Source organism: Dromaius novaehollandiae, chromosome 3 (genome assembly GCF_036370855.1).
Source record: "Dromaius novaehollandiae isolate bDroNov1 chromosome 3, bDroNov1.hap1, whole genome shotgun sequence".
Classification (NCBI taxonomy): domain Eukaryota; kingdom Metazoa; phylum Chordata; class Aves; order Casuariiformes; family Dromaiidae; genus Dromaius; species Dromaius novaehollandiae.
The window spans coordinates 38,920,208-38,940,022 of NC_088100.1; the positions used below are offsets into that span (position 1 = coordinate 38,920,208).

The 19,815-nt window shown below is 42.2% G+C and overlaps 1 protein-coding gene and 1 long non-coding RNA gene across 15 annotated transcripts in view; one reads left to right on the forward strand and one right to left on the reverse strand.

Moving 5' to 3' along the window:
• Window positions 1-8,541, reverse strand: part of SNAP91 (synaptosome associated protein 91) — a 75,444-nt gene extending 66,903 nt beyond the window's left edge. For all 13 annotated transcript variants that reach the window (XM_064508734.1, XM_064508733.1, XM_064508726.1 and 10 more), the window contains exons 1-2: window positions 8,058-8,541; window positions 7,247-7,403 (exon numbers count right to left, since the gene is read on the reverse strand). In XM_064508734.1, coding sequence (XP_064364804.1) covers window positions 7,247-7,376 — 130 coding nt within the window. In that variant the 5' untranslated portion in view covers window positions 7,377-7,403; window positions 8,058-8,541. The remainder of the gene's footprint in view (window positions 1-7,246; window positions 7,404-8,057) is intronic.
• On the forward strand, window positions 7,472-18,586 carry LOC112995852 (uncharacterized). 2 transcript variants are annotated; one of them, XR_003262274.2, is made up of 4 exons: window positions 7,472-7,633; window positions 8,839-9,029; window positions 11,722-12,316; window positions 14,075-18,586. It is a non-coding gene; the product is annotated as an uncharacterized LOC112995852 (long non-coding RNA). The 2 variants fall into 2 exon arrangements; XR_010388275.1 differs by lacking the exon at window positions 11,722-12,316.
• Window positions 18,587-19,815: the final 1,229 nt, after the last annotated feature.

A 19,815-nucleotide genomic window follows, 5' to 3' on the forward strand; every position in this document is an offset into this window, starting at 1 on the left:
GGATGCTACCATTTACCAGCAGCACAGAAAAAAGCACTGTTCTAATATTCCACCTACCTCTAAGGACACATGGTCAGATTTTCAAGGCTAATGTCCAATACTATTTGTGGCACTAGACCAGACTGCTGATATATTCCCTCTCCTAGTGGACTACAACTCAACTGCTTCAGCAGCTATGTCTCACAACCTAAAGGGATGAGCTTGTGGGCACAAGCGGCTTACTGGCAACTAGCTGTATTTGTCAAATAAATCTGAGCCCATCCTTGAAAACTTAGTTTGCATTGTTTCTCAGTGTTTTCATGCAGCTTTGCTGAAATAAATAAGATCAAAATATCAAGATTAAAATTATTAAAAATTGTTTTAGGGTCTATCATGAGGTTTGTAAAACTCCAGAAAAAGCAGGCATAGCATGTGAAATGACAAGCTATTCTCTGCCAAGTATTCTGATTACTTTCTAGCAATTGCCAACATCTGTTTTATTCAGGTTTTGTTTAACCTGTCAAGCTCTCATCCAAGCCAAATTTTAGCCAGTTGGAGAAGCTAAACCACCATGCCAAATCTCATGGTGTGGGAAACTCTAATGTCAACATACCAATGGTACTTCACATTAAGATCTTACTGCTACTGCTGAACGGGGGAACAAGACTACTGTAGCAAATGCTGTGCTGTGTATCAGCACTTGAAAAGCTGCTAGGAAGGCTTCCTGTATCATGCCATTTAGTTTGAGTTCAGAGTTCAAACTAGTGCTGGATTACTCATTCTTACAGGACACTACAAGTCCTGTGCTAAGATTCTTACCCAGATTGGTTTTAAATACCATGAAAACTAAAAAGCAGGGAATAATAAGCCAATCCTTCCAATCCAGGCATAATATTTTTCCTATTGTGCATGCCATGTACTTGAAGCCCGGAAAATCAAGTTTCATCAAACAGTTGTTGGTGATGCTACTTTTATGTCTGAGGTATATGTGCACATGCAAGAACTTGTGCTCTTTCACCACTACCCACGTTCTGATCTGTGCCTTGAGAAGAAGCTCCAAAAAGGAACAGCACATGTTAAGATATTGATACTGTTTGGCAAAATTGAGTGCTCTGTAGACTACAGTAAGACTAAGGGAAGGGATACAGGGTCCTTGCTTCCTCTCCCCAAGAGACTGGAGCCAGCTTCTTCCACCATGCTATGCATCTGCAGCTGACTAGGGGAGGTTCCCTTTTTGTGTGCATTTTTGGGGTGTTTGTTTGTTTTATGGGGTGGAGAAGGGAGAGAGGGCAGGGCTGGGTAGGAAGAGCATAAGTAGTCTCAAGTACCTTGAAAACAGACAAAAAATACTAAAGGCAGGTGTGTCTCTGGTATATTACTATTTTGTTAGAAGTGAAGACTAACCTGGCAGCAAGTACTCTTTTTCACTTAGGGTTTCATCCCAATTTAAAGAATATTCTTGGAAAGGAAATTCTTTAGACTGCCAGTGAGCCTCAAGATACCAGAGGTCTCCAGGAGGGAAAGGTATCACACACTGCTGCTCATTTCTCCATTCAGCAAGCACCGAGGACAAAAAAAGCATCAAAAGTGCTGTACACCCTTCAGAGTTACTGTGACTGCCACCTACTTTTAAGCACTTCAGAGAATCCTGCACAGGGCAGACACACAGAATGACCGATCTACTACACTAACAGAGCACCTTCTCGAAGGCCTTACACAAGTCCTCACTAATGGGACAGGCCCAGGTAAGGTACACAGTGGAGATGCAGGGTTTACGAGCCAAGCTAGGGAATCAGATCCACCGACCAAATTAAACCACAGGAAACCAAACTGTAGATCTTTAAAGATGTTCAGTTGCTGCTGCCTGGGATACAAGGCAGCAACACTGAGACTGTGATGAGACCACACTCAATTGCTAAATAGAACTGATGAAAACTATAGATAGGTCACTATTATTGTTCTACTCTTCCAGAAGAAAAAAATCCTTTTCATTCTTTCAACCTGTCCAGAACAACAACAAAAAAAGCAAGACTGTATTTATGTAAAGGAAAAGTAGCCAAGTGTCATGCTGACCATCGCATGTACAAGAGCCCTCAAAGAAAGCAGAAAAGACATGGCTACTCCATTATCAAGGTCCATGAATGGAAGTCAGCACTGCAGAAAAACCTGACTTGCCCCCACATGTCATTCATGCCCTTGGCAGAACATTTTTAATGGAAAGATCCTAATGATTATTAGAAGCAGACTAAGAATATATATTTCCAGCCAAGGAAAACCTAAGGGTGGAAGGTAGGATTCACCAACCTAGTTTTATCAAGTTGCACTTTTTAGTGTCATATTAAACTTGCTGTTCTGTCATCTAACTACCCACTGTGCTATCCCTCTTTTCCTTACACAGTATACCTTAAGTAGGCTTAATACAGAATGGTTTAGATGTACAAGATCAAGTGATCCCACCCAAGTTTCAGTCTTTAAATCCTAACACGAATTCTAACTTCTAGCCAGTTTCAAACATATTTTTTAAAAACACTACTTAGCCAAGTAATGCTTTTCCACCATTACTCACATGCCACATTGATCTATTAGTCTCAGTTTAATTAAAGGGCATCCTTCTGTTGGTATGATCCATGCCTTAAGAATAACACTTAAATGGGGCAAGGGTGGGAATTGAGAGTTATGCCATTGAAATACTCAAGATCAACTAACCCAAAAGCTTTCTTATTAGCTCCCCTTACCCATGACAGACATTTTACATTTGCATTTGGAGGTCTGCACACTCTCAAATGAAGCAAGTTTCCAATACTATTTTAAGCAATGATGTGAGGGAAGTCCACAGAAACTGAAAGCTACTCAACATGGAGACTGATGGCAACTCCTTACACAAAAAAAGATGTGCTGATCCATTAGTAAATAAAAAGAAAAAAAAAATCACATGCTTGTATTTTTCTTTTTTCTTTTCAGGTGTGAGGTGAGAGATTCATTCAGGTGACAAGGAGGAGTTAGCAATTTAGACTATACCCCAGCTGTGACAAGATAAAACAAGACACCACATTACAACTAATCTTCAATGATAACTTTTAAACAGTCTGTTGTCTTGTATATGGAAATTGTGACAAATTACTACAATACAAGATATATTGAGACATGCAAAAGTAGTTTCATTAGTAAAAATCTACAGAGATTGATTATCTTTTTTGAAGGTACTTCCACAGCCATAAAGACAAAGTGTAGCTTGGACTGCAGAGCAATGCAGTACTAGTATGTCTGCACTACTCCAGCTGGAGAAAGGACACAAGTGCCAACAGACTTGGAATGTTCTCCAAATCACTTCAACAGCAAAAAAATTCCAAAATACACATTTGAGTTAACAGTAGAGTCACTGAGCCTCAGTGACTCAAGACAGAGCCAGTGGCTCCCACCTTTCCCAACAGCCAGAGACAGAACTACAAACATTCCCAAGAATGGAGATAGATGTTTCTAATGCTGACGTATGGGCCCTAGTACCTTTATCTGTACTAACCCTTGGGAATGAAGTTTAACCCATTGCTTTTGGTCAATAGGCCCTTCTGATTCAACACTAGAGACCACAGTAACTCAAATATGTTCAGCCATTCCTACAATTTGCAGGACCAAGGCAAAACACTGCAAGGATAAGTGTCTGCATCAGCAAAATACTGGCACCAGTCCTGCATTTCAGTTTCCAGCATGAATTAAACTACGTATTTCCTCTTAGGGCCTTTGTCAGCTACATCTCAACATGCAGATTTAGACTTCAGATAGAAATATGCTACTACAACTGCTTATAGATACACAGGTCAACTCCACAGTCACAGAAAATTGAGTCCTGATCTTCAGCTGCTCTGTTTCCACATTTCATGAAAATCTCACAGCCTTCGGTGAGGCCTCTGGAAGGGCCTTCTACCTAACATGAATTATTTTGAAAAAGTAAAGAGGCATTACATGGTCTTCTTAGAGTAACCACCCCAGAACTTCCTCCTGCTTCACAGTAGTTCCCTTGACAAAGTCAGTCAAGGAAAAACCCAGCCATTTTGAGCATTTTCAGCAACAGCAACTTGTGTTACAACCAACTGCAGATTTAACAGCCTCACTGGTTTCCAATTCACTCCTCTAAATGAAAGACTGATGATCTGTTTCTGAGTTAGCTCCTTTATAAAAAACAGTGCTGTATTCAGATCTACTTATTTCTCTCATGCAACTTGTGTTCTGTCATCTGAAAGTCTTCTTTCCTTTCTCTGAAAGCTTTGCTCTATTGATACAATCAGAATCACTAGTATTCAAGGCTGGAAGATGACTTTTACTTGCACCACACAGTTAAACCCTCAGTGAAGCCTTAATACTTCTTTCAGAACAACTCTAAGAATAAATCTTCTATGCTATGTACAAGGACTGCCCTCCCAGCTGGATCACCACAGGTCAGATATCTTTAACATAACCCATATATATCTCACTCACTCTGCAATGGCCTTTTCACTGCACAAAAATTAAGTTGCTAATCCCCACTTCTCCATGTAAATGCCTTCCTTACATGCCCAATCTTCCTATAATTTGTATATCACAACACGGTTAGCTAAGGGAGATGAACCCATACCATTGTGGTAACTAAGACAATATACCATACTTCTCTTAGAATGAAAAAATTATAGTAAGGATTATAACAGTTTGGCAAGTCCGAAAGCATCAGAGCTCTAATGTGCTAACTGCAACGGCTTGCCCCAAAACATCACAGTCATCCTGTAATTACAGTCCTCCTCTCCCCATAGAGACCAGGGAATTCATGTAACATCATGCAGCACTAACTTCCAGCATTTGCTGGAAATTCACTAGTATGAGAGCTAGAATTCAGAAAAATGGTAAGTCATACTAACAAGTATATGATAGCAACCTAATCATGCTTAAGGACTTCTGCTTTGTATAAGGAGTCTGGTGTAGCACCCAGAGACCACAGTAAAAGACAGCCACTACTCTGCATCCATATTAAAGATTGCACTCATAAGCCATGCAAGTACAAAAAAAACCCCACAACATACAAAGGTAAATACTTAGCAGATCAACTTCTGTTCGTAGAAGGCACTTAATTTTCTTGTTTTCTCCCTTATACTCATGCACACATGCTCTTATCATGCTTTGTCTCCTCAGAGCAAGTTACTCTAATTAGTACTCACCCAAAAATTAACTTTTCACCTGTCTTCTCTCTATAACCCTCCAGAACTAGTGTTTTCTGTAGAAAACATGTGAGGACAGACTCATTGGTGTCCCATCCTCACCAGCTGGACACATTGCTATGAGTTAAATACATTCACCAATCTCTCTCCATTTAACTCACAAAGCCCAGCTGCAAACCAGGGCACCACAAGTAGATAGGTTATATGACATGATACTTGGCCACTAAGATACTAAATAAAACTACAGAGTTCCTTACAGGCTGCAGAACCACCACACCATTACTATAATTCTGAGTCTGACATAAATAGCCTTTAAATGCAGTGCTCCATTTACTATATCACACCCTTACCATTCATCTATTACAGAGCATAAAAGACAGCTTAACACTCTAGTACTTGGTCCCCCACATCATTTTTTCTTCTCCTCTTCTCTTTTTGTCTCTTTGTAGAGCATTGCTCCAACCACCTCATATCATCTTTTCAGGTACTTCAAGTTTTAATCATCTAAATCCTTTGCATCTCAACTCAAAACTTATCTTAGGCCATCAAAAAGTTTTACCTTTCGGTCCTTTCTCCACATTTTCAAATGATACTTATCCAGCTTCAAATGCAGTCAGCCATGTGACTCAAAGATCTACCTGCACATCAAGTAGTACTTCCTGCATGCACTAAGGTATTACTCTTTCAGAGGACAAACTTTTAACTTTACTCTCTCATTACAATATATATATGATCCATTTCAATTCTTGTTCACAAATAGGATGTTAAGCAGTTCCTTGAACTCCAACAACTGAGAGTTCTGAGGAGATGTCTCAGGTTCAAAAACCTGAGTCTAACACATACCTAAGCAACTTGGCTCAGGTGTCATTTTTTACATGTGAATTTGCCTTTCATTCATAGTCCACGATTTTGAACATGCCATATCTCCTCCCACTGATGAGATCATTCTGTCTTTAGTGATAAATATATGTGATATTACGACAGACAGTCTGTTTAAATAAAGATTTAGACCCACGTAAGTCTTCAGTCAATGCTGCTTACATTGGCATCTCTTAGACATGCAACTCCAACAGATTATTTAGATATACTTGAAAACTGGTATGTCACATGTCACTTTAAGGGTTAGCTATGAAGTCACTAGCACTGAAATCTGGAATTATTTTCTAGAAGTAATACAACCTGTTTTTAAGAATTACATCTTCATTAGAATTGTACTTACCTGCACCTGCACCACTTTTACTTAGCAACAGACAGCAGCCAGGAGACTGCTTGGTGTAAGACCCTCTTTAAAGTGTTTTTTGCCATGTGTCAGCATTTTTAAAATAAAAATAAGGAAGGGATCGAGAGTAGAGTGGGTTGAAAAGTAGTAAGTAAAACTGTCAAGACAAAACATTACCAACACATGATAATTTCAGAAACACTGTGACCTCAAGCTTCTTTCATGAATTAACTAGTTGATGCAAGTCCAGAATAGATTGAAGATCTGAGCCAAAGCCACAAGCCATCTTCAAAAAAATGTGATGCAAGCCACCAGACAGGTCATGAAGTTGTTCTTAGACATCTGGGACCTCTACAGCAGCCCTTAAACTCTCCAGAGGCTGATCCAATCTACAGCCCTACAGTTGATCCAAGTGCATTACCATTTAAAGGTACCATCATCTAAACCTCTTCACAAGTCTGCTGTGGAAGTGGCCACGCTCCTGTCAGTACTTGGCCAGCTCCTGGCATAGCATTTGTGTCTCTGCCTAGCATAATCATGACTGAAGTAGGCAGTGACAAATGCGTGTCCATTTTGCCCTGTGGCCTCCTTGTCTCAGAGCCTCTGCTCTGCAAGGCACACTCTGCACTGCCTCCCCAGGGAGGAAACAAGGGGTCAAGACAAAAAAAAAATGGCTGAAAGAGCTGTATTATGCAATAAGAGAAAAAAATGCAATAATAACTCATCCTCTCTCAGAGATTTCTCATAACCCTTATGATTTGCCCTCTGGATTACAGCAACCACCACTTAAAGCCACATTAAAAAGCCCTGCAGGCAGCTTCCTCAGCCCCGGGTCTCCGCTGCCGATACAGAAAGCGATGCTTACAGTCCAGGTGCTTTTTCTTGGGCCCCATCACTTCATGCGTGGTGGCTTTGCAGACGGCTCTGGCTACAGCTGATCCCGTAACGCTGTACTGAGCAGCTGCGATGCGATCTGTCAGCGTCTGACCCGACATCTTCGCCTACCGCCGCCGCTGCCTGCTCTGCATCGGCGGAAAACACAGGAGAGGAAAGGGATATTCGGGGTTGAGCGCCGAGGGGAGCCGCACGCGTACACACGCGCAGACAGACACACGGACACACACCCACCACCACCATCACCACCCTGGTCCTTGCAGCAGCCCGGCCCTCCCCACGGCGCAGACCTCCCCCCTCCCCCGCGCCGTTGTGTAAGCAGCTCCCTCACAAGACAATTCACGAGAAGCTGCCCGAGGTATTTTAGGGTATTTTAGACACTGTGGGGAAAGAGGGGGGGGGGCTGGAAGGCGAATCGGCACACAAATGATGCAGAAACTCGGGGGGGGGGGGGGGAAATTAGCCACCCCCCCACCTGCCCCTGGCCCGCGGGGCCCACGCAGAAGCCGCTCCGCCGCCGCGCAGGGGGCAGCGGAGGCAGCCGGGGGGCGCCGCCGCCGCGCAGGGGCCCGGGGTCTGCCCGCCCCCGGGCGCCGCCGCAGCCGCCGCCCGCGCCGCCTCATCGCGCCATGTTCTGCCGGCCGGGGCCGCTCCCCGCCGCCGCCAGGCCGCCCCCCACCCCCCCAGCACCCCCGCCCCGCCGCTGCGGCCCCCCCCGGCCCCGGGGCGCCTTCACGCGGGGGCGGCGGCGGAGCGGGGGGATAAAGCGAGCGGCGGCAGACCTGTCAGCGCGTCCTTCCCTCCCGTCCTCCTCCTCCTGCCGCCGCTCCGGGGAGGGCACAGTCTCCGCCCGCTGCCCCGGCCCGGCTCACTGGTGAGGCGCCCCCGCCCGCGGTAGCCGCAGGTGCGGGGCGGGCTGCCCCCTCCCGCCGCCGGCGATGCGCTGGGGCGTCCACGCCCGCCCGCCAGCCGCCGCCGCTATTTCGAGCCGGCGGCTTAATCCTGCCCGCAGCCTAATCCCCGCGCTACTGCCGCAGCCAGCGCCGCCCCCTCCCCCGGTGCAGAGGGCGGAACGGCCCGGCCCGGCCCTGCCCGGCGCGGCCCTGCCGCCGCCCCCCGCAGGTTGGTGCCGGCGCGGTCAGGTGACGCGGCGCGGCCGGGCCCCGGGCCGGGGCGGCCAGCGGGGGCCGCTCGGTGCGGCGGGGCAGAGCAGAGCGGAGCAGAGCCCCTCGCCTGCCCCCGCCGCGCCTCTTAAAGGGGCCGCCAGCACCCGCCCCCAGCGGGCCGGGCCCGGCCCGGCCGCCCCTCTGCGCCTGCCGGAACGGGCTCATACGGACAGTCCTCCGTAGGGGAAAATAGATAAATAAATAAAGGAAATAAATGAAATGAGAAAAGAACCGTCTCGTACGAGCGGGGAAGTCCGCTGAGGCCGAGGATGCTTCCTCTGTCTGCAGTGTGGTCCTGTGGTTAAGGTTAAAAATAATGTGCTGAGCGATTCCAAAACTGCCCAAAAACAGATGTCCCCGTAATATATATTTTCCTTTTTTTTTTTTTTTTTGCTAGGTGATCTAAGGCACCCTAAGGATCCCATGGCAGCCCAGCGTCGCTGCAAGGCACGTATATTGCCCCTTCCAGCTCGGAAAACTTAAGTGCGTGAGGGAAGCCCAAGCCAGCGGGGCGGGGCGCCTTCAGCGGTGGGGCCAACATGTAGTAACCGAAATCCTCTGAACCCGACTTTGGAGCGAGTCGCTGAGGTGGGTGGGGGAGAGGTGAAATGGTGCCGCGAACAACCCGCTAGGCTGCTGCTAGGACAAATTTAAGCAGACGATTTGAGGGTGTGCTGTTAATTGGCTGGAGAAAGCAGTGTGTGGTCAGCGTTGAAGGGTTTTGCATATGAAGCGGTAACTGAGTTGCACACAAAGACATACAGCACCATTTATTATACCGTGAAGATAACAGTAGGGATTGTGCTGTATGGAACAGTCTGAAATATGATGCTTTTTATGACTTCCTTTTTTTTTTTTTTTTATACCAACCAAGAGATTTTAAAGTCATAGGTAGCCTGAAAGATTGGGAATCCTGTTAAAGCAATGCTTAAAAGTTCACATTACTGTTTATATGAAACATCTCTTCCAAAACAGCTGTTCAACGGTGCCTACGACCGCTGAAGAAAGGTGTTGGAATTTTCAGGCTTTCAATATTGGTTAAATTTACTTCATTTTTGCACTACAGAGACATTCGGATTTAAAAATTTGAATGTTTTCTCAAATGCAGTGTTTGAATACAGACAGAGATTTCATTTCAAAAAAGATATAAAGTGCACATTACCAGCTGTTAACAGTAAGTGTCGAGATTTGCACGCTTTGAATCTTCTGAGAAGTGAGACTAATGTATTGCAATAGTGAGAATGTATATAACCACAGCGTCCATGGTTGTTTGTCACTTCTGTTCAGTAACGAGTGAATGAATAAATGTTAGAGTTGTACAGAAGGATAGTTTAAGACAGTCTTCTTTAGCATTTCTTTATGCAGTTCATATACAAGCACATTTTACTCATTTTTAGAAATCATGTTCTGTTTAGTGTGATGCATTCGCAGAAATTCAGTGTTAATGGAATGATTTGGGGGAGCTAGAAGCATGTATTAGCAGAGGCATACAAATATTTTTCTGTGTATAGTTCACAGTCTGTTATTCATTTAATAGTACCAAGTGATTTGGGGAGAAGAAAGAAGTTAGGATCTGCAGATACTTCATGTTCCTTTACTGACATTAAGAATGATTACGAATTCTTCATGGTAATATGGACAAAAGTTTAGAATGGATTGACTTTCAAAAAGACAGTAAGTTTATTTTTAACTATTACCAAGAAAAAAAAAATACATTAAATGTGTAAGAGTTTGCTGATTTCACCCAGCAGGAATTTAGAGTGGCTTTACTTGACACAAGCAAAGTAGTTTTCAGCTTTACTGTAGGCAAATTACTGTAGTGATACAATTTTCTATTAATGTTCAGTGCACATATTCTGAACCAAGATAATGTGAGAGTCTGGACACATTCTGAACTAGTCCATATTGCTTTCAGTGGTTTCTGTCACTAAGAGTCTCAGCTGTATAACCAAAAACCATGTTTGTTAATACACAGTTCATTTTATGTTTTCATATTGTCAAAATATTTAAGCAAAAGATAAATTAGACAATTTGTATTATTGCTTTCAAGTTTATGTATTCCAAATGGAGTTTAAAAGAAAGGAGAAAGGGATCCTCCAATATATTCTGTTATAAACCAGGAGATTGCTAGGTCGTGCACTGGTTTACGTAAAAAGAACAAATAGCAATATTTTTTAAAAGCAAAAATACAGAAACATTTTAAAGATGGTAAATTAATTTATCTTCTGTTGTTTGCATATTCAGCAGGAAACAGTCAGTTTGAATTCAAACAAACCACTAGGAAAAGTTGTCATATTTACATCTGTATGTTTGGTCAGTACCAATCCATATGGCTTCTCTGGAGTCAGGTATATTTCCTGTTACATTTAATGGATGGACTTCTATTGACCACTGCATAAGAAGATCTGGTGAACAAAACCAGGATCTCTCGATGCTGAGAGGTGTCTGAGGTGACGTGGAGGTAGCTCAGACAAATTTCACTCTTGCCAAGCTTGTCGTCTGAATTTTTGGTGGATAGTGTGTAATCTTTCCAAAAAGCTGGTTGTTTAAGAGGGGAAGACAAGAAGAGGACATCAATACTCCAGATATTCAGAGTAAAGGGATGTGACCTATCAAAGTGGCATTGCTTTTGGATTAAGAAAAAAGATAAACAGGAGTTCAGGTTTGTAATAGAAGCCGCACAGGAAATAGGAACCATCCTGAATAAGAAAAGACCACGGAGGGAGATGCCCAGGCCTAAGTAGATTGGAGTTGCCATTTGACAAGGTAGTTGTGGACTCCGGCTTGAGAAGTCGCCAGCTGTGGTGATTGTGGGAATCCCCGATCCGCAGCTGGGCTGGTGGGACGCATTTTGGGTGAGAGGCAAATAAGCCATTAGAAAGGGTTCCTGCTGTTAAGGATAATCCAGAATTGTGTTTTATATTTTGACTTTTTGTAACTCTGCTTTCAACTTCATAATGAAGGCCCTAAAGGAGAAGATATGCTGATATCTGCAGAGCTGAACAGCCGTTTTGAGACAAGTGCTCAAAAATAGTTCTTTACTGATTTTGAAACACTGAGAAAAAAAGAGTTGATGTGTATTAATCTCACCTTCAGACTCCTAAGTGGAGGCATGTCTAGAGGCTGGTTCATCCCATCTGATGCCTGAATTAGGCACCAGAGATGTTATAAAGCATGTAGGACTCTTACTTCATGCACTTTAAGTCAGGGCTTTCTCGACATATTCGTGCTTATTATTTTGTTTCTCATCTGTTCTCCTGTTTCCCACTTTTCCTCACAGGTCTTCCAGTCCTGCATCCAGCACTGATGCACTTTCTTCTGGCCTTCACAGCCCAGCCAAAGATTGCAGATTCACCTCGCTTGGGCCCAAGACTGAGACGGGCCCAGCGCTGTTGCCCTGTTGTTGCCAGTTGCATCCCTGTTGCTCTTACAACCAGCGGTACAAACAGATCACCTGGAGAGGCTGGCTGTAACCATAGTGACAGTAGCGGTCCTGAAAAGATGTGTGTAGCTCTAGCAAGGGGAGTATCAAAGGAGGTGTATCCTCCTGACTTGGTAGAAGGAGCTGGCAGATAGCAATATTCTCCCTGCACTGCTACCTGCAGCAGAAGTGTAAGTGGCAAAACACAAGTGCCTTTTGGTAGCTGCCCAAATCATGAAATGCCCAGGAGTTTCTATGCTTCTAATGTTAAATATAACTCCTCACTTGGTCTCATGCAGCTTCTCTCCATGCAGGTCTTCATACTTATCCTCATTAGGCCAGTTGTTCATTCCAGTAGTTCCTTTGCTTCCTGTGATAATTAAGCACCAATGAGAAATTAAAGGAGGTGATCACTCTTCCAGTCAGAAGATGGCCTGAGAAGGAGGTAGCCTGGGTATGTTCATGCATACAAAGTAGATTATTCATTAAGTTTTGGAGACCACTTGAATTACTTTTCCTGCGTCTGATTATCAGAGAATAACAACACACAGGATTAGAGTACAAGCTAGGATGTGGGAGTACATACTCTACATCCCATATGAAATGCCTTTTTGGTGTTTGAAGAAATTTAAAAATTAGAGAATTTAGATAGGGAAGAAAATTAATGTGAGAGAGAATATTATACACAAAATAGCTGACCTGTACTGGTCGGCTAAGCCATCTCACACTGAGATAATGTTCTGTAGAATATAAAGTGATTGGCCCATGTCAGACTTGATGATTACATGGAAATGGTGATTGTCATATGTTGTACAGTTCTGTACAGAGCACGAGGCATGTTCATTTACCTTACCCCATATGCTGGTTCTCACAAGGACAACCTTAAAATCTGTATTGTCTTAGAGGAGATCTCTGTTGACTGATGCATTGGTGGACTTCACAAGAATAACTTTTGCTGTCGGAGTAGCTTTTGGATTGGATCTGATAATAACGCCAAGGTTAATAGAGCAGGAATGGGACAGATGCACATATATAGCGGAGTGGGACAGAAGTCCTGCAATCATGAAAGTGAGTGCTGGAATTCCATGAAACTCTCCACACAATTCAGTATTTATTTTGGTCATTTAATTTTATACTCTCAGTACCTCCTCTGCTGCAAAAGACTGGAGTTATGCAGTATATTATACTTCCAAATATCAGACTCAGACAAACTAGGCTTAAAATACTTTTTTACCTTTTCCTGTATAGAATGTACTGATAAGTAATCTTATTCTACAGATTTATTTAAACAAGTCTGTAGACCAGATGTCACCTAACTTGCTGCTTCTATAGATAGTGTGCACTCTAATATATTCAAGTGTGGAAAGGGCAGCTTTATATTGATATTAGGCAGATGTAAGAATTAATTTGAGAAAGTCTACAGGTCAACTTAAATACAAATATTTAATATTCCATTGAACTTGTTGGTAACGGGAAGGGGAACATCTGTTAAACAATTTGGGTGAAGTCATGCTAGATTTCACGGGCATTAGCATGGAAGAGATTTGAAATAGTATATAGAATTTTGAATACAGATAATTTGCTATTATTGACTTTTTAGATTTATTACTCATTAACGGTCCTGTCTTAGAACACAAAGCCTATAAGTAATACTGAAGAAACTGATCAAAGCTGCATCATACATTCAAAGAGGGAAAAACGCTGTCCAACATAGAGTCCAAATCTCATTTTTCTCTATGCTATATTTAACAAGAAATTGTGATCCATGGAACAGACTTTTCATCTACGTTGGCTTTGCAATCAGTAAGTTTTCTGCTCAAGGAAAAACTGTTCTGTTCCTGTGGTAAAGGTGCATCATTTAGCTATTCAGACCATAAAAGTGTCAGTGTTTTTTCTGGCAGTGGCGAATTGCTGTTGGCTAGAAGATGGAGAGGAAGCACTGGGACGGAGGCACACAAACTCTGCTTGGGTTGGCCCTTTGTAATTCTGGCTATGGCCATCATGTGTAGAATCAGGGATGTTATTTGACTCTTACTTGTCCAACTGTTGTTTGCTTTGCTAGTGCAAGCTCTAAGCTGCTGTAACTTGAATTGGGAGGAGGCAGCACAAGTGGATGAAACTACGCCTGAGAAGATGCAAAAGTGGCATCCAGACAGAAAGCGCCCTTTTTGTCTCTGACCGTTTTCCTTCTCTCTGTCTGTTCTTCCTGCAGTGGCAGTAGTGTGGAGAGGTGACATGAGAGACCTACATTTTCCGTTTGCTGAATTGTTTTCTCCGGTGATGATTGATGGTCCAGCCAGATTATGCCGTGATGCAGACCAGGCAGCTACAACATACAGACATTTTGGGCCCTTTCCCACAGACGCCATCAAAGGCAGTATTGCCGCAAATAATAAGATAAATCCCCCATGGATTTACCTGAGCAAAGCTGAAATGTATGGTTTCTGTGGATCAATTTAGCAAAGACTTGTCAAGGAGAAGGCTTCTCCATACTGTTGCAAAAAGAAAAGCCTGTCAGAAAAGGCAATTTCATTTCTTTACTGTGTTAAGTCAGTAAAGTACAGCTGCAGTAACTCCTGAAAGCTAAGCCTGGTTTCTCACTTACTTATCTGGCTCTTGACAGCAAATCAAGGCAACAAATTCACAAAATCACAGAATAGTTGAGGTTAGAAGGGACCTCTGGAGATCATCTGGTCCAACCCCCTGCTCAAGCAGGGTCACCTAGAGCAGGCTGCCCAGGACTGTGTCCAATTGGGTTTTGATTATGTCCAAGGGTGGAGACTCAACAGCCTTTCTGCGCAACCTGGAAACTGTCCATTTCTGTAAAAGGAGGGCTGTTGTTAAGCAGCAGCTATAACATACTAAATGCTTTACTGTAGATTATGTGTCCTTAAAACATGTCTTGATTTTACATGTTATCTGGTATCTGTATGAGCTGACTGACAAGAGAGTGTGTTAGGCAAAAACTATTTAGAAAGTGGGCTGGGAAGGACAACATACATACTGTTCAAGAAGGAAGAATGAGCTCTGCCATGTGATGCAAACTGTTCATTTAAGCTTTTCTGTGTCCTGGAAGCAGGTTTTAACGAAATAAGAACTTGACGTTTTGTAGAAAGAAGCTGAACTACAAGGAAGAGGTTATGAGGATTCAGCATAATGCAGTTTCCTCACAGTGAGTGGAAGTGTAATAACAGCCACGCTTCAGGACTACGCTTTCGACCACATACCGTACCCCATCTGCTGCTGCTCTCTGCTCAGAAATACACAGCTGTAAAGTAAAATGACAGCAAAGTATTGCCAAAGTCAGTTAATAAATTTCTGAAGTTATAATTTCAGTGACAGATTTGCTCAGCAGAGGTTCAATAGATGTCAGATACATGTCAAATAAAAGTACAATTTTCAACCCAGAGGGCAGAATAATTTTTAAGCAAAAAAATATAAGCATGCATTTAGAAGGGGAGGAAAGTTATAAGTTGTAATACTTTATGACCAAATCACACCTCTGTTCACCTGAGAAGCAGGAGGATTAGGCAATTAGCTACACGAATATATGCTAAAACTTATGTTTTTAGCAATACTTAGTAGCTAATCTTTTAATAGTTCTGGTGTCTTCAGTGTACAGTCTGCTAATATAAGACCAAATCCTTCAGCTGTGCTTCTGAAGCGGTTGCCTCACTGGTTTGACTTGCTATGCTCCCACTTCCCACACTTCCAAGCCTGAGGTGGCTCTTCAACCTAGCTAGTCCACCCACAGGAGGACACTTCCGATTGTACTGGCCCTCAGTGGCAACCTAAAGGCCATTTTGGCGATCGGATGTAATCAATCAACTCTTTCCTCTTGACTTCATGCATTATAAATTCCTTTGGTCTTGCACAATGTTGACTATGTCATGGCCATACAAAAGACTAAGCCCTTCTGATTTTGGATTGCTTGGAAAAACTGGGATCATTACTAACACTTTAATTCAGTCAAGTACATCTATCCAGAAGCAAATCCTATAAGATTACATGCTGGAAAGCTTTTGCCCTGAAAAAGGATTAGGGGTCAGAGCAGGCAAACAACATATTTGGACTTCCAGTGTGATGCTGTGAGGTATGACATAGTCAGACTTGTGGCTTTATAATCAAATGCCATCGACAGGACCAGAGTATGATTTTCATCTCCTTGTGCAGCATGGGTGAGACCAGTACTACAAGACTGCTTACATTCTCATGTCCCTGTCCTTTTTAAAGCATGTTGAGAAAATGGACTAGAGGGCTAGGAGGCTTCCTTTCCTCTTCCCCTGTCCCTTGTTGGTGGAAATGTGCTCCATGACTATAGGCTGCTTTCCAAGAAGGGAAAGCATTTTTCTGCTCCTCCAATTTAGTTAAATTATTTAATGACTGACTTGCACAGTGGCAAGATTGTAGTCAGGCTATTTGCAGTCTCCAGTTCTGATGCAGAGAACTGTAATGAGCAGTGTCAAATACGCTTATACTTGAATAGAAATATAGGACACCAGTCCTCAACTTCTTGAAAATCAAGACTATAAAAAACAGAGTCATGGATTTGGCGCTGAGAAGACAGGCGAGCTCACTGTATTCTTAAAAACAATCTCTGTGCAAGGGGGAGGAGTGATTCCTTGTAGCCTGCACTGTTAGGCTGTCATAGGGAAGAATGATACCCACAGCAGATGCAGGACCTGGCTTTAGCTGGTAAACTCAAATATTACTTAAAGAAAATGTGTCAGTTAATATGTCCTTGAGTTTAGTCCAGGTGCGTAAGCACAATGTTGAACTCTCACTGTGATCAAAATAAGAGTTTAACAAAGGGTACTTAAACATCATTCCTACCTAAGCCAAACTATGTTTATCCTGCTACTGTAGATTAACTTACTCTAAGAGGAAAAAAGTTTTGTGCTAATTACTTTGAATTTAGAAAAGGAGCCAAACATTTCTTGATGCCACGTTGAGTTCAACCTATAAGAAGGAAGAGGCCAACATTACTGAGACTTTTTAAAATCTTTATTTAGCTATCTGAAGGGACAGCCTATTTTCTAGAAGTGCTGCATACCAACTCTCTGCTTGAAAGCAGCAGTACTTTGAACATTTTGCACCTCTGAAAAGTGTTTCTTTTATTTTTTAAGATCCAAAGATTGACAGGAACAAGTTATTGACCCTGCTTCATATTAGAAATGTCATATGTGAGAGCTGATAATGAGCTAAATTTGGATTGAGATAGGGAAGTCAAGGCTAGAAAGTAGAAAATGTGATATTATTAAGACCTGTACACTTCCATATGAAGCATGCATGGCTTCCTCAAAAGAAAGTGTAAAAGAAAGCATAGTAGTACCTGCAAGACTAGGAGACTAAAGACTATTGAAAACACCTGTGCTTAGAAGACAGGAACAGCCCCTAGAAGCAAATGTGGAACAAGACCAAGATGTGAACAAAGATTGCCTAAATTACCAGGTTTACTGGGCTACTTATTTATATTCTTGGATATATAATTAAGTGCCTATATTAAAGACTTCAGTCTAAAATAACAACTGATTCCAGATCCAGCATTGATCTCATTTCCGTGTGTTGCTAATAGAAAAATTATGGCTATTATTGAATGGTATTGTTTGTTGACATTTTTGCTTCACAATGTACTTTGCTTTATCCTTTATTTCTATGGTGCCTTTCATTCAAAGTACTCCAAGTGGCTCACAAATGCTAATTTAACCTCACGACTTCACTGTGTGGAAGGCAAGTATTATTATCCCTAGGGACTGCCTTCTCTTTGTGTCTAGGAAGTGCTTACCACGCTGCTGGCACTGTTAGAGACCTTAAGCTGTTTGTGGCGCTAAAGACCTAAGGAGCAAAACCAATAAAGGGCTATCTTTATTCAGTGTGAAAAAAGTCTGCTGGTAAATCTCTAGGCAGTAAGTTTGAAAATGGGCAGGAAAATCTTTCTCAGTAAAAAAAAAATTTTTCAAGACATAGCAAGGATGTCATACTTCATTTATTTCAGTATACAAACAGTATTAAGTACATACATACATGTATCTTGTTCAATGTATGTGGCTTTTAACTGTGTGAACTGCAGTTATAAGTCTTACTACTGTGCTTAACAGTGGATATAGAAGTTTATTCTTTTGCATCTTTTTTACATTTACAGTGTCAGACTTGGCAGATCAGGGCAGAACACTTAGTATTTGTGGATGTTTCATCCTGATGGATTTGAGTGGGATTAAAGTAGAGGAAGGCTAACAAATTGCATGATACTAACAGATTTATATGTCTTTTTGGTAATTAGTGATATAAAAAAACATCCCTTTTGGTGTAACATGGAGGATTAGAGAGTGCTTTTTACTTGCACTGAATTTTGCTGGGATTGTAAAACTATTTGATAAACACTCATCAAAAAGGCAGAAGTTCATAGGTGCTCCTATTGTTTCCCAGTGACAAAAGTATTCTGTGCCTAGATGTGGTTAGTAAATGGTGTCTTTCGGTTTGCTGAGTTTGCAGAGTGCTGCACACAATAAAATAGAAAAGAAGGGAGAAGACATTGATTGACATATCTGGTATATACTACGTGTTTCTTTGCTGTAGACAAATGGAATATGTATTTGCAATAAGCGTGCTGAGCTTGTCTCCATTAGGAATGGAGGTCTACGCTGGACCACTGCAATAACAGTATACTTTAATATTTCTGATTGGTGGTGCTCTTAATAGTGTCACAATTAATAAAATAACCAAGCCTGATTAACCAAGTCTCCCGGGCTTTCTTTTCTATCAAGAAAAAATAGTGGCTTATCAGTAAGGAAATAGCATACCCTTCCTTTAAACCTGAAATGCATGCATTTTATATACATTAATAGTAGTATCAACATTAAAGAAATTAATTTCTTGATAGGGATGAATGGTTCTTTCTCAAGACTGACATGGGAGAGTTCACTGAATCCCTAAAAGCTTGAGATCCAGAATGCCTGATAGTCATCCTGATCTCCAATAATGACTTTGGAGTAGAAGTAATGAAGTGGAATAACTCATTTAGATTGCATCTTGTCAACATCATTATTAATTTAAAACACCCACTTCTGAAGATTAAAACTAGTTGTTTACAATCTACGTCAGCAAACAAAGAACAAAGCATAATAGTAGGACTGGATTTCTAGTCTGCTTGGCCCTTTTGTTCCACTCTGGTCCCATCAAGAGTCTGGAAACCTGCCAGAATCATCCCACAAGTGACTACTTTTACTGGCATAAAAGTAATATGGGGATGGCGCACTGTGTCCAGCCAGCCCATGGATAGGAAAGATGGCTGATCTCAACCATGAATAATAGTACGGGGACCCTCCAGACTTGCGTCATGGTTATTCCAACATACGTCAGCCACCAAAAAGAATTGTAGTGGTCACTGGAAGGCATCAAATAGACCATAGCTCAGCCGTATTGATGAAGCTAGGCCTAAATTTTGTGATAAGCCTTTTTTCTTAAATGTCAAAGCAGTTTGCAGTGTTCATTCAAACCATTATGGATTCCTGTGGCGTTTAAACTGTTCGGAGCAGTGTCGTAGATGACGTGAGACAGCGCAGGAGTGCCCCAGCATGCCCTCTTTTCAGCGTGTTGGTTCTTCACAGCACTTGCGCACCCTTGAAATACTATTAAAACTGCCACAGAGAAATTTGGAAGGAAGAAAAAGTAGTTTGCTCACAAACTATGAAAAAAGAGCCTGAACTCTTTGAGCTTACTTTCCTATTGTGCATTGTCAGCAAAAGATCATGAGCTAACCCCTGTTTATCCAAGTGCATCGGATATAGGCAGCCCTGGCTGTGCATTCCTCACGCACTTAAAATTCTCTGCACTTGTTAACTTGCCTTGTTTTATAGTACAGCCATACTTTGACCCACTGTTCCTGTAGAAAGTTATCATATAGATGCCTTATGAGAGCAAGGAATGTAAGAAGAGGGTATATAAAAGTACAGA